The sequence below is a fragment of the Copadichromis virginalis genome, linkage group LG10 (assembly GCF_057382275.1).
Source record: "Copadichromis virginalis isolate Kocher_CV1m ecotype Utaka linkage group LG10, C_Virginalis_male_GT1.1, whole genome shotgun sequence".
Lineage (NCBI taxonomy): Eukaryota > Metazoa > Chordata > Actinopteri > Cichliformes > Cichlidae > Copadichromis > Copadichromis virginalis.
This window is the reverse complement of record NC_140627.1, coordinates 23095468-23118191: the sequence shown is the minus strand read 5'-3', so window position 1 is coordinate 23118191 and position 22724 is coordinate 23095468. Positions and strand designations below refer to the sequence as shown.

Sequence of the window (22724 nt, the reverse complement as noted above, 5' to 3'; positions counted from 1 at the left end):
GATAATCAGAAGCGCAGATAAAAACAGCAAGTAAGGATGCTGAAGGTTGTTGAATGGGGGAAGGAGAAGACAACAAAATAGAGAGCAGTGAAGGGTGGAACGGAGTGGTGGTTGTAGCATTTATCTGTCTGCAGTAAAACATTATTGCAAAGAATCAATGATTCGCACATTTGCAAAGATCAGGTGCACAGGGATGCGAGGCTTTACTGTAGTTTGGAAGCTTGTGTCTTATTTAAAACATAACAAGATAAAGATATATTGTCGTATCGTGATTAATTGTTATATGCAGTGCGCGTGCAGGGAGTGGCTAAACAAGAGGGGTGTGGCAGTGTTGATACATTAGGGAAGCAAGTGTGTGAGAAGAGAGCGAGAGAACAGAGATAAATGTTGCGTTATGAGTAAAGATTTTTTTCTTTTAATCAAGAAATGATTTTTATTCCAGTTCTGCTAAATCACATCACCTGTGTGTTGCATTTACTTTAACTGTGAAATATCACCACAATAATATTTATAACCATAGTCAGAGAAATGAGCATATAAAGTCTCTTAGATCGGCAAGGTGTTTTTCCTTCCAAGCATAAAGGAAATCAATGCCATTAGCCGTCTTTCCTTTTTGCAGCTAACTTTACTTTCCTTAGTAGTGAATGTGAGACGTTCTGGGCCGGACATGAGGTGGTTAATTTCCTGTCCTTTTAGCTGAGCACAAATATATCCTTTGTGCATCAGCCAGTGGAACATATCTGTGTGTGTTTGACAGTATGAGTGCTTTGGTCCGTGCCTTTGTCCATGAATTATTGCATGTTTTTTTGTGTCCATTTGCTTGCATGCACATTTCAGCATGTGCTCCCAACTGGATATGAGCCTTTTTTTTATGTATTGGAAGCTATTCTTAGAGTGACCTTCCAAAAGCCATGCCGTGCAGTGCAGTGCTGTTGTCTGTGTGCGTCCGCCTGTGTGATTTAGGTTGAGTGGAGAAAGCCCAGGGACACATCAGTGGCCTTCTCCAGCTTACAGAGCTCCTCAGTTTGAAGATGATTCTTTGATGGGGCAAATCTGGAGGCATTGTGGTCGAGAGGAAGTGACTTAGAAAGAGGAAGCAGTCAGCAATGAAAATGCATGAAAACACACATGCACAAGAACACATATATACATTCATATACAGACAGTTGCTTTAAAGTGATAAGGGTTTCCGCTAATAGCATGACAAAGAAAATCAGTCTTGCATCTTTAGCCCTGTAGCTCTGTAAAAGGCATTCAACATCGATTCCTCAGGCACCCACAACTTGACAACTCGAAAATACAGGTTCACCGAAACAGATCCGAACTGTAAAATATTTTATGCTAAATTTGTTGTTTTCCCACGTCATCTGGACTTTTTTCTCCACCCTTCTCTCCATATTACATTTGAGTCATCTTACATACAGAACCCCCAAAAGGTTTTTTTTTTTAGAAGTTATTAATATTTTAGTTCTGTGTCAGGGGTAAATCACATTCAACAGGGTTTTATTTTTAAATATAGATAAAATTATTTTTTAAATATATTTTAAAGAAACATGACAAAGATGTGAAGATGTTGCATTGATGTCTTGCTATTCCAGATCAGGCAAGGTTATTCTTATGTCACATATAGGTTCAACTGCAGAAATTCAAGGCAATGTAAAGATGAAAAATGACCAAGTTTCATAGAAGCTTGTACAGTTGAGACAAGAATGCCTGTCACTGCCTGCCAGGGTTAATTAAAGAAAACATGGAATGAGACAAAAGGCAATAAAACTAACTAAATTGGGACTTTGAATCCCTGATCAAATAACACACAATATGATCCAGAATGCTGCATGAAATTATTTCACTTTATTTTACTTTCTAGTGGATAAGTTGGTGATGAAAAGCAAATCAGCATCATATATATATATATATATATATATGTATATATATATATGTATATGTATATGTGTGTATATATATATATATATATATATATATATATATATATATATATATATATGTATATGGCCTCAGTCAGCAAGTGGCTGCTGGAGGATGGTGGCAGTTGGTGTGAAAATGGGTTGCCAAAGCAACAGTCACATAAGTCAGTGAAGTGACAACAGTTTGCTAGGAAAGATGTGTGTTCCTCGACAGGTTGGCAAGTAGTTGCTGGTTTGTAGGTGAAATTGATCGGAAAGAAGTGTAGAGTGCTGCTCCGATAATCTCATTGTGATTGCTTTGGTCACTACCAGATAGCAGCAGTCACCCACAGTTCGCATGCAAGATACCTACTTGTCTGCAAACATTTGCCAACTCCTCATTGAGCAGCTTTGAACTTGCAAAAATACAACACAAACCAGAACCTGATAACATGTGGTCACTGGCCAGTCTAGAGCGTGTGTGACTGAAGGCTTAGAGGTTTATAGTTTCTAAAGGGTTAAGAAGCACTGAAACAATCTATTATCCATGCTGTGACTCTGTTGCAGTACTAACGACTCTCCCTAATCCTCTCCTACCCCACCCCCTCTCACTGTGAGTTCTCCCTCTTGCTTCTGGTTGATGGGTGTGATGGGCAGGAGTGGGAGTGAAAATGCTCTGACTCAGCCAGAATTCTCCTTTTGTGAAGTCAAATACGAGTTCAGACTCCCCCCATCCCCTCCCCCATGCTCCATATACACATTCCATACACCTGCCCCATACACTAACAGTATTCATATTTACGAGTGTTGGCTCTATAGAGTCCCTCCGCCTCCAGCCCTTCTCCCTTGTGCACTCCTACAAAGAGATGATTTTTATTTTGGACCTGGCGTATTCCTGTGTCCTACTTTGTATGCATCCTCCCCTCCCCCTCTGTTTATCGCTCTCTTTCTTTCTGCCTTTCTCAGTCAACAGTCTAATAAGCCAGTAATTAACACCTGGAAAAAAAGATGAAAAAACAGGGAATGGGGATAGGCCATAGGAGAAGAGATTGCGTTGAGAAAATAAGACTCTTGTTTCCCTCCTCATTGATCACCTGCATGTAAAAGGCTGCCTGTGGGGACATGAAAGGAACGCAGATTTAGAAAAATAGATTTTTCTGTTTTTAAATCTGTCTGAGATTTTATATTGTCAGTCCAATCTGTGTTAGATATTTGTTATTTTGTGGTGGACAGACCATACAGAACACAGGGAGAAGAACTGAAGACAGTGAGTGATAGTAGCTGGCAGACAGAATAATGTTATCAAAGGCAGCACATTGCTTCGTCTATGCAGCCTGACAAAGTCTTAACATCTTAACATTAATACTTGAGTGTCACTGCCCTCTCACATTTTTAACTGCGTCTAGTGATGCCAAACGATGCTACAACACTAGTGTTATTCATTATTATTTTTTCTATTTAAAAGATTGAGCCAATACCAAAAGAAAACTATTAGTATAAATTATTATGAAGAGCAAAAAAAAAAGTCCATTGTAAGAGAAGATGTATTAAGCATTAAACACAATACTTTCACCTTTGGAGCATTAATCTCAACATTCATGCACCGTTATTGTGCTCATTTTTCTTATGTGGTGGATGGAGAGACTGGGGGGTAGAATGCACATGCATGTGTACATGTGCGTGTGCACACACAAATGGATGTGCATGCAGGCACCCTTCCAGTTTGTCTCTCAGAGAGTGCTTTTATGGGAAAAAGGGCTATATATTTCTACCTTCTACAGTTTTAAGGCCAGGGCAATACAAAGTGATATTTTTAATCGATCGTTATGTGTAATGTAGTGGTATGGATGGCCAGAAACTTGCTTTAAATTTCATGTCCTGGGTCATCACAAAGAATTGTGGAGAAGGAGGGATTTTTAGCTATTTTGCAGCTATTACTAAATCCTAAATGTAAAAATGCAAATGAACTTCTGGGATCTCTTCTTGTGACCCGGTTTAGATGGATGCAGATGGTCTGGAGGCTAAAAGCAGCTCAAAGCAGTTCTGCTCTGTGGAGCAATTGTTCCTAGGGCAAGCCCCTCATTGCTCAATAAACTGTTATAAAGTTTCGTGCCAGAGCCCTAGTTATTCTTCCCAGTCAGCTTATTAGCCTTGGGTAATAATCTGCAACTTAGTGTTTCAAAGTAATTAGCCACAAGGCTAGATTTTTTGTGAAATACTCAGTGTCTGGCCAGTTAATATACACCATAAGAGGATAAAACTTACAGTTGCCATTAAACAGAGTAAGCAGACTCCCATGAATAATAATCATAGTGACACCGCATGGCACCTCACCCAAACTCTAAGCACCCACTTAACAGTTTTTTTTTCTGTTACTGTATCAAAACTCTTTAGTATCAATATGTCATATGTGGCATAAGATATTACAATACACATCCTTGGAAGGAGCATGTTATGCTAATAAGGCTAATACACACAAGCAGACCTATTACTGGTAAGGTTAACATAAATCTCAAGTCACCCCAGCTTGGACTCTGTTTACAAAGAGGATTAACCTTCCTTTACATGAATATTTTAGCTTCAGTGAAACTATCCAAGAGGCGCAATGTACATCCAAGATAACTGGAATAATGTGCAAATCTAAGCACCCGGAGCACATTTGCCAAATAGATATATTCCAATAAAAATGCTGTTTTTAAGAAAGTTTTTTCATGCAAGATTTTTAGATTGTTAAGGTATTTAAGACAGCACCACTTAGACTGAGTATACATAAGCATAAATTAGTGTTATAGTTTTGGGCAATAAAGTTCATAAGCCAGATATAATTAATAATACTGAAAGCTTAAAACCAGTTATCTAAAGCTCTTATCTGTAATAGCCCAAAGCTATTGGCAGTACAATGAGCACTGATTGTCTTGTCTCACAGAGTATTTCTCTGAGCTTATCCATCCAATATACATTTAAACATCCATATACTGTGGACCAGTATATTGTGCCATTATATCTGAAAATTCCTGCTATATATATATATATATATATATATATATATATATATATATATATATATATATATATATATATATATATATACATTTTATTTAATTTTTAATTTTCAGGCAGTCGATGATCCTTTAAACCTGACACTGCGATAACATAATATCTAGTAAATGCTGATTAACTGCTCTCAGTGTTTTCAGTCCAAAACTCAAGTAAATAACTGAATCCCTACTTGGACAAAAGCAAGGGGTTAGAATCTGCTCTGATCAGTGAGTCTGTTAAGAAATAAGGAAATTACAATTTCCAAATTTGTCAGTGTCATTTTATGTTCTGATATTTTAAAGCAAGTCTTAAATCTATTGCTGGCATTTCTAAAAGGGATCGGGAGGTACCTATAGATTTCTCTTCAGTTGAATATTTGATGACAAAATCTTAATGCTCTGATGTTTTTACACTTGATTGTTTCTTACTTATGCAAATATATGCTCTGCCACCATGTCCTTGAATTTTAGATTTAGCCGGAAAGCTTTCAGACACTCAGACATAAAAATAGTTTAGCTGCTGTTAATTATTTAAATTGAACAACTTGTTATTTTTGCTGTGTGTGTATATGTGTATGTGTGTGTGTGTGTGTGTACCAAAGCAAAACATAAAAGCTAAATCATAAATATGCGCTTTACTATATTACTGAGAACAGTTGCAAATATTCTCCGCTTTTTTTTCTTTCTGACTACATGTCTAGAAGTATCAAGTCAACAGTTCATTCGTGTGTGTTTTTAGACTTTACTTTCCTTTTTAAAATACAAATATGAAGCTAAACTGATTAGCTCCCCTTACTTACGGCTTCTGAAAAAGTCCTCTGTGATTATTAGCCGTGCTATCTCTGTTCTTGTCACCTTTTACCAGACGACTTGTTTATTTTGAATTGTAGTCAAACTGTTTTTTTTTTAAGAAACACAAATAAGTCTTTCCACTAGTGTCGTGACTGTTGAGTGCGAATAAGTCCTGTCACCCAGCCAAAAGTGATTAAAACAGAAAATGAGACTCGGGGTGGTGGTGGTGGGGGGGGGAAGCGATGCATTAAACACTGGAATAAAACGAGTGAGAGTTTGAACTTCAAGCTTATGTAATGAGTGTGAATCGCATCTCTACTCAGTGTGTGAATAAGAAATAATGAAGCCATTTTTAGACAAGGTAAGCTGGGAAACTGATAAAATGAGGGGAGACCAAGAAATAAGTGAGGAATGTCTTGTCCTTGTTTTTAATTATGTGATATGACAGAAATAAACTCACACATTTTAGATGCCTTAAAGATTCTTTAGAGAAATACAATATTTTACGGGGTTTGAAAAAGGATGAAACATGAACAAGATGTTCTTCATAGCCTCAGATGAAATACTTTCTACACAAAAATGTGCAGCCCACACTGGAATACCAAATTGGCATGATAGGCAGCTGTCCCTTGACCTGCTGTGGCGATTTGATTAATTATAAATGTGTTTCGTACGAGCCACTGAAGCATAAATGAAAATGTAAAATTAAAACTGTGATAATGTAGCCTCTACATTTTCAGCTTAAGGCCTCATTTTAAATAGGGCCCTTGGGTAAATACCTTGAAAATCCTTGCTTAGTGTTTTAAGTTTTATTAATTTGTGTTACCTTTCCCTTTTCTTTTTCTTTTTTTTGCTAAACTGGCCAAATAATTATATGAAAAATAGGTTCGCCAGCTTCTGACTACCTGTCATAAATCCTACAAACAGTCTTGCTCTCAATAATTTGAGCGCTATTAAGTGTGTCTGGGAGAGGGATAATCATCTGTCCCTGTCACAGTAAACACAATGTTAACAACAAGGCAATCAAACTGTGTAGACTCCTGCCTGGTGTTTAATCATGCTGCTGTGTTGCCGCAGTTACTCACCATGACAATGCGGTGCTTTTTTTAACCCTTTTTTTTTTCTTCTTTTTTTCTTTTCTTTTCCTGTGACATCATCTTGCCGCCCACTGTCGGGGAAGAATAGCTTCTGTAGGCTATGGAGGCAAAATGCAAAGGGATTGCAACTAGTTAATCACTTCTACATAACCTGTAGTCATGTCAGCGAAAGTGCTGCGTTAACATTGCCTGTTCGTCTTGTTGACCCTGGCAACCAGCCGTGGCTTTACGCTGGTCATTAACAAAACTCCTTTCTTTCTCACAAACGGACAATAGCATCTGCTGTCACCTCCGATATACATGACCCTTGACAGGAGAAGAGCTCAGTAAGACAGCCTGTCAGCAGCTCTGCAGTGTGTCTGGTTTGTCTGCTTTCACTGGATGGCCAGCATGTGCCTCAGGTCCTCCCTGCCCATCCATATCTACACCAATTTAAAGCCTGGCTGCCAGCAGAATGATATTCTCATATGACATTCTTTTTCCCCTAAGGTCAGCAATCCAGAATTAAAATGTTTCATTCTTTTGACCTACTGGGGCTATTTTATAATATTGTATGGTCACACTGATTGTGTATACTCGTGTATCAAACACATAACGATAGAGCAAATGTGTGTTTATAATAAAATGTATCTACTGTTACACCACAGTAGAAGGTTCATACTGGAAGACTGATCCTCTTTTTGTTTCTTGTGTGCATCTAATTGTATCTAGTGTGTTGTCTCTGCGGCTTTTAACAATAAAGCAACACTCTTTTCTGATGAATGATCGTGCCTGCCGAGTTTTTATTGCTTTTTGTAGATTGCATCAGCTCGAAGTAAATCACTTTTGCCAAGAAAACGTGTGATCCTAATAAAAATAGGTGAAAACATATCTTAATGTAAACAATAGTTTTGAGCTTTTTGCTGCGTGGTTGATTTTTTTTTTTCCCCACGCAGCTGTCATCACCATTCATCATTCCTAAATTATAAACAGAAAAGGTTGGGCTGAATTGATAGTGGTGCAATTATGCAATAAGACTGGAAGGGTTGGCACGAATGTCAGTGAAAGAGTGGCAAAGAAAGGAGAAAGTGAGATTTGTGTGTTACTGGAGAAGTTAGAACATGACGTTGAACGCAATGATGAAGATGAATCAAAGACTTAGTGTATCACTGAACATGTGGATATTATTAGATGCAGATGGAAAGTTGTGAGATCTAATAAATAGTATCACACCTGTATTATTATCGGTAGCATTAGCAGCGTTAGAAAGGGAACGCTTTCTAGAGACACTGTGAAGATAGAAAAAACCTCATGTGTTTGAGTTAAAATTAGTTTGAGCACCTCAGTTAGAGGGAGAGTGGACATAGATGTTTAGATGATTGACATTCCAGCTCCAGCGCAGTAGAATATAACCTCATGTACACACACACACACACAAACACTGAGCTATATCAGAGAGTACACAAGTGGACAAGTATACAAAAACTGAGATATGCAGGAATGCTGGCAAAACCAAACTTTTGTTCTTCCAACAGCAACAAATGTAAAAAGGTACAAATATCAGAAATAATTGAACTTAAAGCATTAGTCTGGTTCTCCTTTGTTGATTTTTTTAAATGCTCCTACAAGATTTTCAAAAATCTCCATGCTGTGATACTAATTCAATTACTGTTGGATTAGATGCTCATTTGTAATTACAAACGTAAACAACATAGACAGTGTAAAAGATGGTCTTAGCTGTTGTAATGTCACCCACGGATTTCTGGTATTTAAGCATTGAGGTGAACATTTAGGAATGCAACATGTGACACCGCACAATCATTGGCTGCTGATGTGTGATTAGCCGTTAGCCAATGAGCGTGTGGATTCATACCACAGATAATTCTTCACACCACTGAATGACACTTTATGGGGGATCAAGTTTAAAATTCTCACACTATTATTCCCACTTTGATTCTCTGTCACAATGGGTTGAAAATATTTCTGTAACACTGATTTTGCATATATTTAATACAAGCATCACCTCTGTGTTTGCAATGTTCGGGACAAGGCTTACAAAGCGCTGCACAACAATATACCTGAGTGTTGTGACTTTAAATCTGAGGGACTAAATTTACTTACAGTTAAAGTACGTTGTGGCGTGATGAACTTAAACTAGCCAGGGAGCTGGAAGCCATTTTGTTTTGAGTGGACTAGAGACATGATTAACAAACTGCTGCAATACTACAGGGCTGTAATGGCAGACGTTCTGATACTAACACATCGCGCTGCCAGAATAAAGGGCATCGGTCGATAACACCTCCTCAGAGTGTCTTTTTGGCAAGTGCTGCGGCCTGTAATGAAACCAGCAAACAGATGAAGAGAAGCATGGAGCAGAAGGGTCTTACACCAACCGACCTCACCCCTGTGGTGGAAACTCCATTATTGTTATGAGTCTGGGAAAATCTGAAGGAGGCTTTGTGCTGCTGACAAAGCTGAAATAAGCGTATAAACTGGAGGCTTCTCAGCTGTCAAGGGTCTCGGTTTTGGGCCCCTGCTAATGTAATATTAATAAAAACAAAACACTGAGCCGCCTGACCCCTGAGAGCAGCCTTTGTGTCTCTCCTGTAATCTTACAAATCCAGTCAGTGCACTGTAATATCTCGTGCACCTGCCTGCATCGATAGAAAACACACATGGCGATATGAACAGTTATAGTTGTGCTGCTGGGGTTATTACACAGTGCTTATTTGATGACGCCATCGATGGCCAGGTGAATGAAAGGGGTGTGTGCTGGAATACATCACGAAGATTTGGCCCTTGTGCAGTTGCTATGAGGTCTGTGGCGATATACAGCCTGCGCATGGCCGCAGACATAATAAACACTGACAGCCTCCTCGCTTTCTCTCTCTGTCTCTCATTAATGGAAAAATACACAGATGTTGGCTGTTTTCCACTGCAGTATGTGTTGTGTGCCCTTTCTCATGAGAGAAATTATTAGCCAGCTGTTCATTCCCCAGCTGCATAGGCTATGGTGTGCCATGGGTGCTTAAACACACACACACGCGCACGGAGATATATCAGAGAGTATATTCCTGCCCCACAGGTTACAAGCCATAGCGAGAGGCCAGGGGAGGTTCTTGACACGGTTAATTGTGTGATGTTAATCAATTAGCAGACATCTGACTGAGCTGGAGGCCAGCAGCGAACTGTCATTAGACTCCCAGAAACAAACAGGTGCATTGGTAGACAGCAAAAAAAAAAATGGACAGTAGCTATTGGCAAGTAAAGCTGTGTTGTAAAGCTGAGGCAACGTGTGTGTTTGTGCGTGTTCCAACATGACTGTCTTTCTATTTAGATGATCATGATCAATTCAACCTCATTACAGGATGTTAGATTCACATTTGAAAAGTGTGTGTGTGAACATTTGTGCATTTGCGAGTCCTCGCATGTTTGGCACGCATGCTTAGCATGCATTTTAAACAGGCAGGCTAGATCATCCATATTGTCGGGGTCAGGTCTTTCTGGGCTCAGCTAACCTCAACCTTTTAACACCCAACATCTGCTTGAGTCAGCTAGCCAGCCCAGGGATGGCTCATCATCAGCTGGACGGTGGTGTTCATGTTCCGGCTAAATACTGGCAGGAGACAAGCGTTTGTGTTTGTGCATCCAAGCAAGTCCAGCTTCAGCTCTCTGAATCGCTCTGTTCCATTTTAGATCTCAGGTTGCCTTGGGCAGACATGCAGTCAAGACTGTGGTTACACAACATTAAGTATTGAAGACCTAACAGTTTGTGTAATCTATGCTTGGTGTTTCTGTCTTGACAGCATTCTTTGAGCTGCCTTCTTCATAAGCAGACAGTGTGAAATTGCTTAACTCGCACTGGTCCTACAGTACTTCTGTATGGACTGTGAATCAGTTCTTGATACTAATCACTCTTCTCAGTTCTGCATATTTTACACTACATGATAACATAAATAACGCACACAGTAAACTGTATGCTTCGTGTGTTATCTTCCTGATGCCTTGTTATACATTTCCATGCTCTCACTCTTTTTACCCTCTTCTTGTATTGTATGTCTGTCCAGGAGACTATGTGGTGCTGACTGTGTACTTTGATCTGAGCAGGAGAATGGGTTACTTTACAATCCAAACGTACATCCCATGCACACTTATTGTTGTCCTCTCCTGGGTCTCATTTTGGATCAACAAGGATGCAGTGCCTGCCAGGACATCATTAGGTAAGGAAAAAAAACATGATGTCATTGCTGCCTCTGACTGTTTAAAGCAAAAGTATGCAAGTTCATCAGCAAAGAAAAATGAATATGAATTAAATGTTTTTGCTTTTTTTGTTCTTTTATAGATATGTCTCCTTTGTGTAAAAATCACAAGGCTTTATCAGAATTGCTTTAATTCTTTTTTTTTCAATCAGTCCACTTAACCCTGACACAATCTTTGCTTTAATTACTCCCCCTGGTAAAACACATCTGACTTCTGTGGTGATTAGGCAGCACACTCATATTGTAAAACAGTCTGCTCAAGCTTCCCATTTCTTGTTGTTCTTTTCATTTTGTCTTCTCTTTTCACATACGCTGTTTCCAGTCAGGGGCAACACATCTGCTTAGGAATCTAGTGCATCTTGATTAGAAGAGCCTGTCCTAGCACATATGTTTGCACGCATGCCTTAATGAGGCATTAATTATGCAATGCAGAAAGGAAGATGCAGAGATGCCTCGTCAGCACAATAATAATGCAGGTGGCTTTCTCACAGAATGCAAAGAGGCACCCTGCATGTACCAAGGGGAGGGGGAAAAAGGAGAATTTCAAGAGAATTCTTCAGGTTTTGAACTTGCCCTAATGGACATTCTCAAAGGTTTTCTTGTGATGGAGTAAGAAAAAATATTCTTTTGTCAGCTTTTTTTAGACCCTCGAGGCTCCAAAACCTGACCTGAAGTCCATGTGGTGTGATTATTAGTATTAGAAGGAGTAACTTTATGTAAAATAATCCCTTCTGGCCAAAAATCCCCTTTCCACCTTCCTACCATCACTGCTTTGTCTGTCATTAATCTTTCTAAAAATAGGTTGTTTTCTTGTTTTTCAGCCTCTGGAGTCCAGACGTGATTTGCAGTTGTAGTAATAACACAGTTAATTCCCTGCTAAAATTATACCAAGAGGGAAATGTCTTAATTTCCTTTTTAAAACATGATGCAGAAGGTGCGTGGAGCCTGGTGCCTAGGAAGCAGATTAATTCAGATGACATAATTCATAATCCTTCAATGCCATCCAGAAATATATCAATTCACTCACAGTACTACAGTGTTAATCTTGGCGCAGACTGATATCCTTCAGGCCACATTAAATTTAGACATAAATCATCTTCTTTATATACGAAGCGAGTCCCCTAACACGTATGGTCTATTTAAAAGGGAGGAAGAAGGCGGGCTTGTTAGTTGCTTTTTTGTTGGTGTTTGGGGATTGTGATGGTGTTGTTGGTAATCTGCTGTGTATGTGTACTTACAAACACATTTCCTCGTCATGTGCCATCACTCTGCCTCCATCTACATCATCATTAGAGCCCAACAGAGTGAGTAAAAGGGTTAGCAGATGGTGGATATAGCAATGCAGTATGTCACTGTTGTGGTCAATTGCAGTTGAAATGTCAACCAGTAAGTAGCTATGTGGATCAAGGCAACAGTAAAACAGCTGCTCGCTATTCCCACATGGCTATTCCAGTGTTAAGAGCTAACAAATCAAAAGACACTTTTTTTTAGCCTTTTATACTGATACAATATACAGTGCATAGACATCATGCATATGAAGAGAGCATTTTTAAACATATAATAGGAACTTGGGATGTGCAAATTATACATAGCAAGAATAATCGAACTTGTAATCTGTCATTATTTAAAACTGGTCTGATTGTTTTCCTTTTTCCTGTTATTTTATTACCAGGCATTACCACAGTGCTGACCATGACCACATTGAGTACTATTGCCAGGAAATCTCTTCCAAAAGTTTCCTATGTGACAGCCATGGACCTCTTTGTGTCTGTCTGCTTCATTTTCGTCTTCGCCGCACTTATAGAGTACGGCACACTGCACTACTTTGTCAGCAACAGAAAGCCGAGTGCCAAAAAGGACAAGAAGAAGAAGAATCCGGTGGGTGTCTTTCCAAAACTAAACTGAACTTTTTTTTTTTCATTTTTAATCATTAGGAGTTTCTCAACTATGGATCTTCGAATTAACAATGAGACCACAAATAACGTTTTAAAATTAAGTGTTTACTATTTCTGTGATGTGTATTTTAAATTATTAGTTAGATAAATGGTCAGATTATCACTTCACATGTTTTTTCCCCTCCCCCACTCTGTTACAGTACTGGAATAAGGTGCAAAAAAGCTCTACAGTGCTTAGAATTCCTAAGACAGTATTTTCCCAATGGCCGCCACCCCAAATTACTCAATGAGTAATGCAAGCAGGTCAAATCTTTCATAATCCTCTACACATCTGCTACAGTTGTAATTTAGATCCAGGTCACATGACAGTTGAGTTGCCTCATACTTTACAAGTCTTAAGCTCCCAAGAGATCATGCCAGCTCAGTTTAAGGACCATGATCTCTGACCTAATATTTTGGAGGATGTTTATGGTATATAGCAAAACTAGCAATTTTTCTCTAATCATTTAAAGTTGATTTGTGTAAGAGGAACAATTTTTAATTAAAAAAATGTTTAAATATACCTCTGGTGGTATTTACTTTATGGCAAGACAAAGTTCCAGCCATTTTTTTGGGGGGAAGGATAATAATTGTTTTAACAAGGCTTTTCAGTGAAAGATATTAGAGCTTAAATCAAGTACACCACCATGTGTTGATGAGAATCATTCAAATCTAAAGTGGTGAAAATTGAGGTGATCTAGCTGTAGGCTCTGTAACTAAGGTTTTGCATATAGTCAGAATGTCTTGCGGGTGAATAAAGGAATAATGAAGTGGAAGGTGTAGTGCTAGTTTGCTATTTCAGAGGGGAAGACCAAGTCAAGCAAAGAGAGGCTTTCTTTTTTTCTTCCATTTTAGTATTTCATTACTATTTGCTGTTTCAGCTACATGTGATATGACCCTTTGAAGAATTTGAAATATTCTCAGGAATTACAATTAAATAAACTACGTATAGTGACACCGACTACAAAGCTAGTGAAGTACTGTGTAATTAAAAACTTGAAGATACGATGAAGTCACAGTCGCAAGGAGTTTGTAAAGCTTGAATTAAAGTGGATGTAATGTTTTCCTAAGGCAGTGCTGGCCTAAGAAGCATGTAAAATACATGTATCCTACCATACATCTCCCCCTGTGTCCGTTCATAATATGTATGTCTCCTTGCAATATATATCCTCTCTTTCCATTTTGAGTTAAATAGTGCAGTATGTGTAATTATCACACATTTTCTTTGTGTTTCTCTTTATTTTTTATGGTTATTTTCTTAATTCTCTGTTTACATGTATTCTGTGTTTTTGTTCTGTTTTGTTTTGTCCTGTTGTGTTACTCTCTTTCAATTCCACATATTCTTTTTCTCCTGTTGGGACAAAAGCTCCTCCGGCTCTTTTCCTCAAAGGTATATTGCCTGTGTCTGACTGCATGTGTCTGCTGCATTTTGGCTCTCTGAGCCCCCAGTACCTCACTGCTTTTTTCTGTCTGTTCTAAAGCTGATACACCTCTCTATATTCCCTCTTTATCTACCTGCATTCTTACTGTACTCCTCCTCATTTACTAAATAGGTATCACAGATAGCATTAAAAAGGGCGCTCTGCAGTGCACAGTGCGGAGGCAGCCAGCCAGACATACTTGCAGTGTTTAAAATTCAAATAAGCATCCCACACATCCCATGTCAGGAAGAATGTAATATTCCAGGCTCAGTGTGGACTTAATTCTGGCTCCCTCTGTCCTGTTTCACTCTTTGTTGTTGTTGTTACCACAGCGAACTAGCAGCTGCTACAATAGCTTCCTCTTCTTTCCCTTCTTCTGCCAGTTAATCTATACCTGTGTGTTTGTTGGGCTTCTCAACCTGACGCTTCCTATAGAGTCAGCAGAGCCTTAACAGACTGAAATAGACAACCCATGCAGTGTGCTAGGTCTAAATTAAATTGGAAACCATTTAAAGGATTAACACACAGTGAGACAAACACCTAACAAGCGTCCAGGGTAGGCGAAAGCAAGCAAAGATTTTAATTTAGCTTAAACCACAAACTGCTGATACTATTCTAGACTAAATAATTTAAAGTAAGATTAGTTAGATTTCCAGGAATCTAATTGTGTTGTTAAAAATCACCACTTGCAATGTGGAAACACTACTACAAATGATCAGCTTAAGCTAGATAAGCAGTATTAATCCTGAGTGTTTCTGAATCTTTTGTCTTCTCAGAGCGGTTGTCTCCTTTCAGTCGGTTAAAGCTGCAAATGCCACTGTGTTGGTTCTTTGTTTTTATTTCTTTATATCTTTTGCTAACACCGACTCAGCATTGCCCAGCTTGACCAGGCCATGCGGCGGGATGCTGTTAATGCTCCTTCTGCTTGAGCTTCCACTGCGCTTTCTTCAGTGCAACCAATCCCCCTTTGAGAATGGAGCCATAACCTGCTCTGCTAATCCCGTCATTAACTTCACATATGGTCCGTTAAGAGGACAAAATGCTGAAACTAACCTGTGCGTCATTTTGTTGTGGTTATGTATCCTTTTCAAAGGGTCAGCAGATTTTTGCACTAGTGCTGGGCAATTTCAGTTTCAGGGAATGAACATTATTTTGAGCTGTATTTTAAGCTTGTTTATGGTTGCATGCTTACAGCAGATAATGAGGTGTATTAAACTAAAACTGCATTTATATTATTCTTTTTTCTTTTGCAGTAAACATGCCTTTTCTATATACTATATTGAAAAGGAACAAAAGCAATAATGAGGCAGATGAAAACAAAAAGCATTCGCCGTTTTGAGATGGTTGTTAACTCATTAAAAGTGTTTATATTCTCACAAAACAGAATATGAATTTGTGTTGTAAACTATAATTGGAGTGTAAGTGCAGTCACTTATAGACTACACTGGCACTCCAAATATGGAGTGCAAAATTATAGATTATCGTCCCTGTTAGCTATCTATAGTCTCTCCATAATGGAGACAATATCTGAGAAATAATCTAAATCTTTAGTTTTTACAGTGGGAGAGCATACGAAATTCTTGGAGTACACTTAACTAACAGACTCCTTTTAAAGCATGAGGCTGACACCCTAGTTTATCAGCAAGGTCAAGGAAACTTTTGTCAAAGGGAAGAAAAGCATTTAATCTGCCAAGCAGCAAGACTTCCAATTTGTGCAAAGGTGACATGGCATTTGAAGATAAAGGCTATTTGAATACTAATTGTCTCTCTTTAGAATGACAGGACCAACAAGTGACTGATGTCACTGTCCTATTTTAGAAACCTTAACAAATGAAAGCCGTGTGCCCTGCAGTGGTGAGCACAGATTGAAAAGAGGGTTTATTTTTAACCCATCTAGTTACAGAAAGAGTAGGTTGGAAAAATACTGAGCTTTGTGCTGCATAATTGCCAGCACATGCTTTCTCTTAGCTACATGATGCATCATAAGCCAGTTACAACATATCTCTTAAATGAATTTTCAGAAAAACATCCATTCTGTTCCAAAATCACTGAGTGTTAAAAAGATCTTTAAAATGTCACAGAACAAAATATGAATAATCATCTGCTTTCGTTGACATTTTGTAGGATTATTTAATGTAATGTTTTGAATGCAGAGCATCACAATAAGAAATGGAGGGCCCATTGCCCAGCACTAGCTTTGTATAGCTGGCAAGTAAAGCAGTATGGACCACTGTACTAAAATTTAACTGATTGCTTCAGCTGCCTATTACACCCTAGCCCAAAGGTGTAATTTGCATCATGGGTTCCATGGGGATAGACCCTTTGTCATTTTAAGCCTCACTAATTACAACTACAGGTGGTAGTTATAGGTCTATTTGTATTTCTTGACGCTAAAAGGGTCCATTGGCAAGTTAAAGGTGCAAATTACATTCTGCTGACTAATGACTGAAAATGAAGAAGAAGACAAAAAATGGTAGCTCAGATGAGGTCCCTTGTTATGTCAGTGAAGTCTTCATTAGAGCTTTCTCAGGTTCTGGTGGCTAATTGCGTCATTTTGTCCTGTTAAATGCAGACACCCACGGTGGACATCCGTCCGCGCTCGGCCACTGCCATTCAGATGAATAACGCCACGCACATGCAGGAGCGAGACGAGGAGTACGGCTATGAATGTCTGGATGGAAAGGACTGCACTAGCTTCTTCTGTTGTTTCGAGGACTGTCGCTCCGGAGCCTGGCGGCACGGCAGGTTGCACATTCGCATCGCCAAGATAGACTCTTATGCACGCATCTTTTTCCCCACTGCATTTGCTCTCTTCAACCTGGTCTACTGGGTCTCCTATCTCTATCTCTAGGCGCAGGTGTGTATCCAGCCTTATCATACAGTCCATTACATTCTACATATGCTCTGCGCCAACGAGTGACTTTATGGAGGAGGGGACCCACTGAAATACCCAGAGATTTGATTATAGCATTTCTTCTATTTCTTTTGTTTTAATCCAATTAAATCTCGTTTATTTTATCAAAGAACTCTGACAGACATTGCAAATGTTGTAGCATTACATTTAACTGGTGTGAAAAGGTTTATAGATGTGTTGAGGAACTATGGATTGTGTAAGAGATCAAACAAAGTTTTGTTTCATTTTCACCACTTTATTTTTGAATTAGAAATTTGAAAGATACGTCTCAATGGGGGGTTTACCAGTTGTTTTATTAGATAAAAGATCATTTCGCAAGAACCAATTAGTAATTCAATAACAGCAGTTTGGATCATGTCAGATCAAGTATTCATCAGAAAAAGTCAATAGGTTTCAGAGGACAATTAAAAAGAAGATCAGAGTGCTTTGCAGAAATCAAAGTGATATCGATGTGTTTTTATAAATGATTATCACTAAATCAAAACAAAAAGAGTGTGACCAGTTTATGGTGAGTAATAATACATAACATCTTTTGCATTGACTGTACTTTTAATTATGTTCATACTTCTATGTTCACTTACTAAAAAACAAAATCCAAAGCACTTTAACAGAGCTGTTAGACACTGACATGAGAATATTACTTTTTTTTTTTTTCAAATTTATTTGTTTAGTGTGGTCAAAGTGTGGTGATGCTGTTTATGGACTTCTACTGTACAGACACTGTATATATTTTACTATTGCATAGTGGTTTACATTTATTGCATGCACCTTTCGGGCCAAAAAGCAACTTATTTTATGGTCTTCTACTGTTGGCTATGGAAAATAAGAAAACAAGCACTAATAATCATTCAGGATACTCTTCTTTTTTTATGAAAATTCAGAAAGTGACACAGTGAAAATGTTAAGTTGAGGAATCCCTCACGATTACAGGTGGGAGGATCATCCCAGGGCAGAAAACTGGTTTAGTCAATTACCTTGCAGCCACTAGCTTACACTTCATCCCTTTCTCCGGTTGCTGTAAAAGTGCATATTTGCAACATGACACCATGCTATTGTGTTTTTAGTTATGGAAGTTTGTCAGAGTGGTAACTGCAGCAGGATATTCAGAGCCTGAGTTTTACTTTTGAGGATACTTCAACTAATCTACAGACAGCTGTAGGGCATTGTGCAATCTTTGCAGTTAAAGGTTCATTCTCTTTGTTATTCTGCTAAGATTACAAGAAGAAAACGAGGCTTTTATTCAAGCGTAAGAACAGATGTAACCTTTTTTTTTTTTATCAAGCATTTCATTTCCTGTGTCTTTGAGAAGAATCACATTGAGAATGTATCTCATTCGTAGTGGGAAGAGATATTCAAAAGGCTGAGAAGAAGTCTGGTATTGTTTCAGTATTATTTTTTTTCTTCCATTAATCAAATGTCTGAATGTATAGAGAGCAGAAAATAAATGAAACATTTCTGAACTGTAAATGCTATGTATGATACAGTACAATCCACTTTACAGATCCCTTACAGCAGGCACCAGTATGCAACTAATGGAGAGCTCACTGATTGTGTACATAAATTATGAATAAAAAACTGGTCAAGCCCTTGGGATATTTTGTAAAGGGTATATATTTTGTCATTTCAGCATTGCTATTATATCAACGTAAAGTATATCACACCTATTATATTATGGTTTTACCAACCATGTAGAATATTTGGGGGAATTGGGGTATTTATTTATTTATCCATTGCTGGCATTTATTTATTTCTTGAAAGAAAATGCATTTTATGCTCATATAGCCCCTGAAAAGAAACGCAGAGTGCTGTCATTTATATCAAAGATACATTTTTGTTTAGTGTGTCAATGGAGCTTGAGCTTATTTATCTTGTGTTTTGTTGTGATCAGTGTACACTACTCTCACAAAAGCCTGTCAATCTGTTATATTTGTTAAATTAGTGGCTTGCAGCATTACCTGTTGTGCATCTTCTGAGTAGTAGACTTTATTTAATGAAAAATATATATATAAATATACAAAAACAGTTCCCAAGCCACCAGAAGAAGAACATTTGCTTGTCTAAATGACTATTAATTGCGTTCACTTTTCCAGCCATCTCATTGGTTTGCTTTGGTCTTGACATCTGAAATAAATAAAGCATCTCTGGTTATACAAATATATGTATTTACCAGATAATGTCATATTTCTTACAGTTCTTTCCCTTTTGTATTAAATGGTTGTCCTGTTGTGTTACAAAGCTACCACCCAGTAGTCTGAATCTGTCTTCAGTGTATACATATGCTATTTCTCACATCTTTAGGGTTTCCAAGTGTGTCAGTAGCAATGTAAACTGGTCCTCATCAGTGTTTGTTTAAAGAAGTGTAATGGAGTGACTACATCTTATAAAGTGCCAAACTGACACACACTGAATAGAGAATATCTAACTTTAATATCATCATATACTACTTTGTAAAAGAAAAGACATGATAAAAGATGAGGGTTTTCTTTAAAAAAAAAAAAAATGCTGCCCTGCGGGATGGATTAGCAGGTGCCCTGGATTTCTTTTTTTTTTTAGTTCAAATTTGACATGATGCAGAACCAAAATCATCAGCTATGCTCGAATGAACATGAAACTAATAAAAACGATCAAGGTAAAATGGAAATTACTTGACTGTGTGACGTACCTTATTAATGCCGATGAGAGCGTGTGCTGAGGTTAAAAATATATATATTATGAAATATTTTTCTTTCCATAATAGATGCTTGTTGATTGATTTCTGTTGTTTGTGTGTGCTCTACAGAAAATGTAGAGATAGAAAATTGTGTGGGAGGTACTCAAGTGTGTTTATTCTCAGTAGCGTGCATGCTGAACATGTTTGAGGTTTAAAAGGGACGTTTCAAAGAATTGGGACTCGCTCATCTGCAGGTGAATCCTTAATCCTTTGCTTGCATTGACATGGACACTTAACACTGTACTTCTTTTTGATGTGATTTTATTTCTTTTGGGACCCACAAATGAGACATATATGTGAACAGCACATGTTGATATTTTCTAATGTGTGTATTTTGTCAAACTGCAGAAAAGAAAATAAGCGCTGGAATCACAGAGCCCAGTAAAAGGTATTCTAAGGCTAAACACATTTCACACGATTCTCCATACATACAGTATAATAGTTGTCTCTCATCTATGTAAATTTGGTTATTGTATAAAATGGGCACTGATCAATTCTGTTAGGATCTGCATAATAAATTATATATGTGAAGATAAAAGTCCTTTTCATAAGAAAATTGCACATAGCTGTGGAATTTTACAATAAAATGGTCGCATTTATCAGTGTGTACAGGTTCATTTATTATTATTATCATTATTATTATTATTATCATTAATGCTGTTGTTGTTGTTATTATTGTGGGGTGTACAGTGGTCAGTGTGTTCCCCTGCCCCTGCTTGAATACTCTGCCTTCCTCACACAGTTTATATATTGGGGTTAATTATCCTGTAATAACAACAGAATTATTGAAGTAATCACTGAGCATCTGGATCATTCTTATCCAGTTTTTAAAAATTATTGTTACATTTCAGTCATCTCACATGGGTTTTTTCCACCAAGAATGGAGCCCTTGCTTTTGTAATTCTCTGACTGTACCAGCACTTTCAGTTACTGCCATCACCATTCACCTCTTGCAAGTATTTGGCAGTATTGTTTTCTCAGCTGTTCTCTAACAGCTTTTTGTGCTTAGGGAAATTTTGCACTTTCCTTTACACCTCGCATAAAGATGCTGCCATTGTTTCTTGGAAGCTTGCCTTTTAGTAAACAATCTTACCTTGTCTCTTTCTCGTGCTCTCTTTAATGCGCACACATGCAGTTTTAAAAGTGCTCTTGCAGAACACAAGGTTCATGTTTTTATGCATTTTGTGCCAAAACAGTAGAAACAGTGACACACTATCAGGTCGTGTATTGTTTATGCATTAAAAAAAACCAATTTCTACAGAGGCACTCATTGTTTGCAGTTCCATGCTTGGGTTGCATGTTTAATTTGCCCAAGTCCAGCTGAACCATGCTCGGGAGAACATTTTTCATGTGGGGCAGGGCAAGGTTCACATCACTGGGCCCAGCAACATCAAGCAGCACTCAATGGCAAAATAAGCAGTATTTTGCAGGGTTGCTTACTGCAAGTTACAATCAAGGCCAACAATATTGGACAATCACACCATTGTTGTAATTTTGACTCTGCATACCATGTAAGTGGATTTTAGTGGATGTGACTGAAGTAGAGCTTTAAGTTTTACATGAACTGTTTGGGAATTACAAGAGCTTTATTTATTAATTTTCAGAGGCTCAAAGGTAAGTCAAGATTTGACAAAAAAAAAGCAGTGTTGTGGCCAGGTGAAGCAGATGTAAGATCTGGAGTTGATTCCAAATTGTATTTGTCAGCTATTTGCTGTAACTCTCAACACGGGCTCTAAAGAGATATTGATTCAATTATCATTAAAGTGATAAAACAAAAAGAAACCCATGAGAGCAACCAGAACAACTTGGATAGTGGCCAAAATCAATAATCTGACATATTTTTAAAAAGAAGGAAAGCACCTGTCAGCTCAACAAAACTCAAGTCTGGGAAATCACAGAAGTTAAAATGATCATTGAAAAAATAATTTTCTTGGCTAACAAAACCTGTAGCCAAGTCTTATCATTGCCAGGTTATTAAAACGTAAATTACTCAAAAGTATTAAAAACAATCTGTATCTGTAAAATTATGTCACTTATATATTATATTATTATATTGATATTGATATTTGTATGACCACTAAAGCAAGTTCTGTCATCTTCAACAATGCTGTGGTGGCAATATAAGGGCAATATATTACAACAGTCCTGAAACTTAGACACCAGTTAGTTTTTTTTCCCACTCAGTTGTAAAAAACAAACAAACAAAAAACATTAACCTCCTAGGACCTGGCATCCACATTTGTGGACATCACATTTTGGGTTATTTAGACCAAAATACAAAATTTTGCTCTACAAGGACCTGATATCCACTTACGAGGACATAATACTGCCACTGCTCTATCGAAATTTTAAACGAATGTCCTCATATGCGGCTCTCATTTTTCTTAGAAACAAAAATCAGGTTAAAAAAAAAAATCTGGTAATTCTTCGTTTTTACATTCATCGGGTCCCAATCAGCCCAAATATCAAAGAGAAATTAATGCATGCTGTGGAAGAGTTCAGGTCTTAGGAGGTTAAACACTGTAATTTTTATTTCAACTGTGAATCTGTAAATTGCTCAGAAAAAAAAGGTTCACAACATATTTATCTCATCCATTGTGGACACATATTAACATATTTAATAATGGTCTATCCTCTACATCAAATGGCTGAACGAGATACTTCAAGTCAGTTGCA

At 37.8% G+C, this 22724-nt stretch overlaps 1 protein-coding gene across 2 annotated transcripts in view; it reads left to right on the top strand.

Moving 5' to 3' along the window:
* Positions 1-20647, top strand: part of gabrg2 (gamma-aminobutyric acid type A receptor subunit gamma2) — a 44674-nt gene extending 24027 nt beyond the window's left edge. Inside the window, exons 7-10 of one of the 2 annotated variants that reach the window (XM_085470720.1) lie at positions 10878-11030; positions 12742-12947; positions 14370-14393; positions 16997-20647. In XM_085470720.1, coding sequence (XP_085326846.1) covers positions 10878-11030; positions 12742-12947; positions 14370-14393; positions 16997-17275 — 662 coding nt within the window. In that variant the 3' untranslated portion in view covers positions 17276-20647. The remainder of the gene's footprint in view (positions 1-10877; positions 11031-12741; positions 12948-14369; positions 14394-16996) is intronic. The other variant, XM_085470721.1, reaches the window with a different exon arrangement.
* The last annotated feature ends 2077 nt before the right edge of the window (positions 20648-22724 follow it).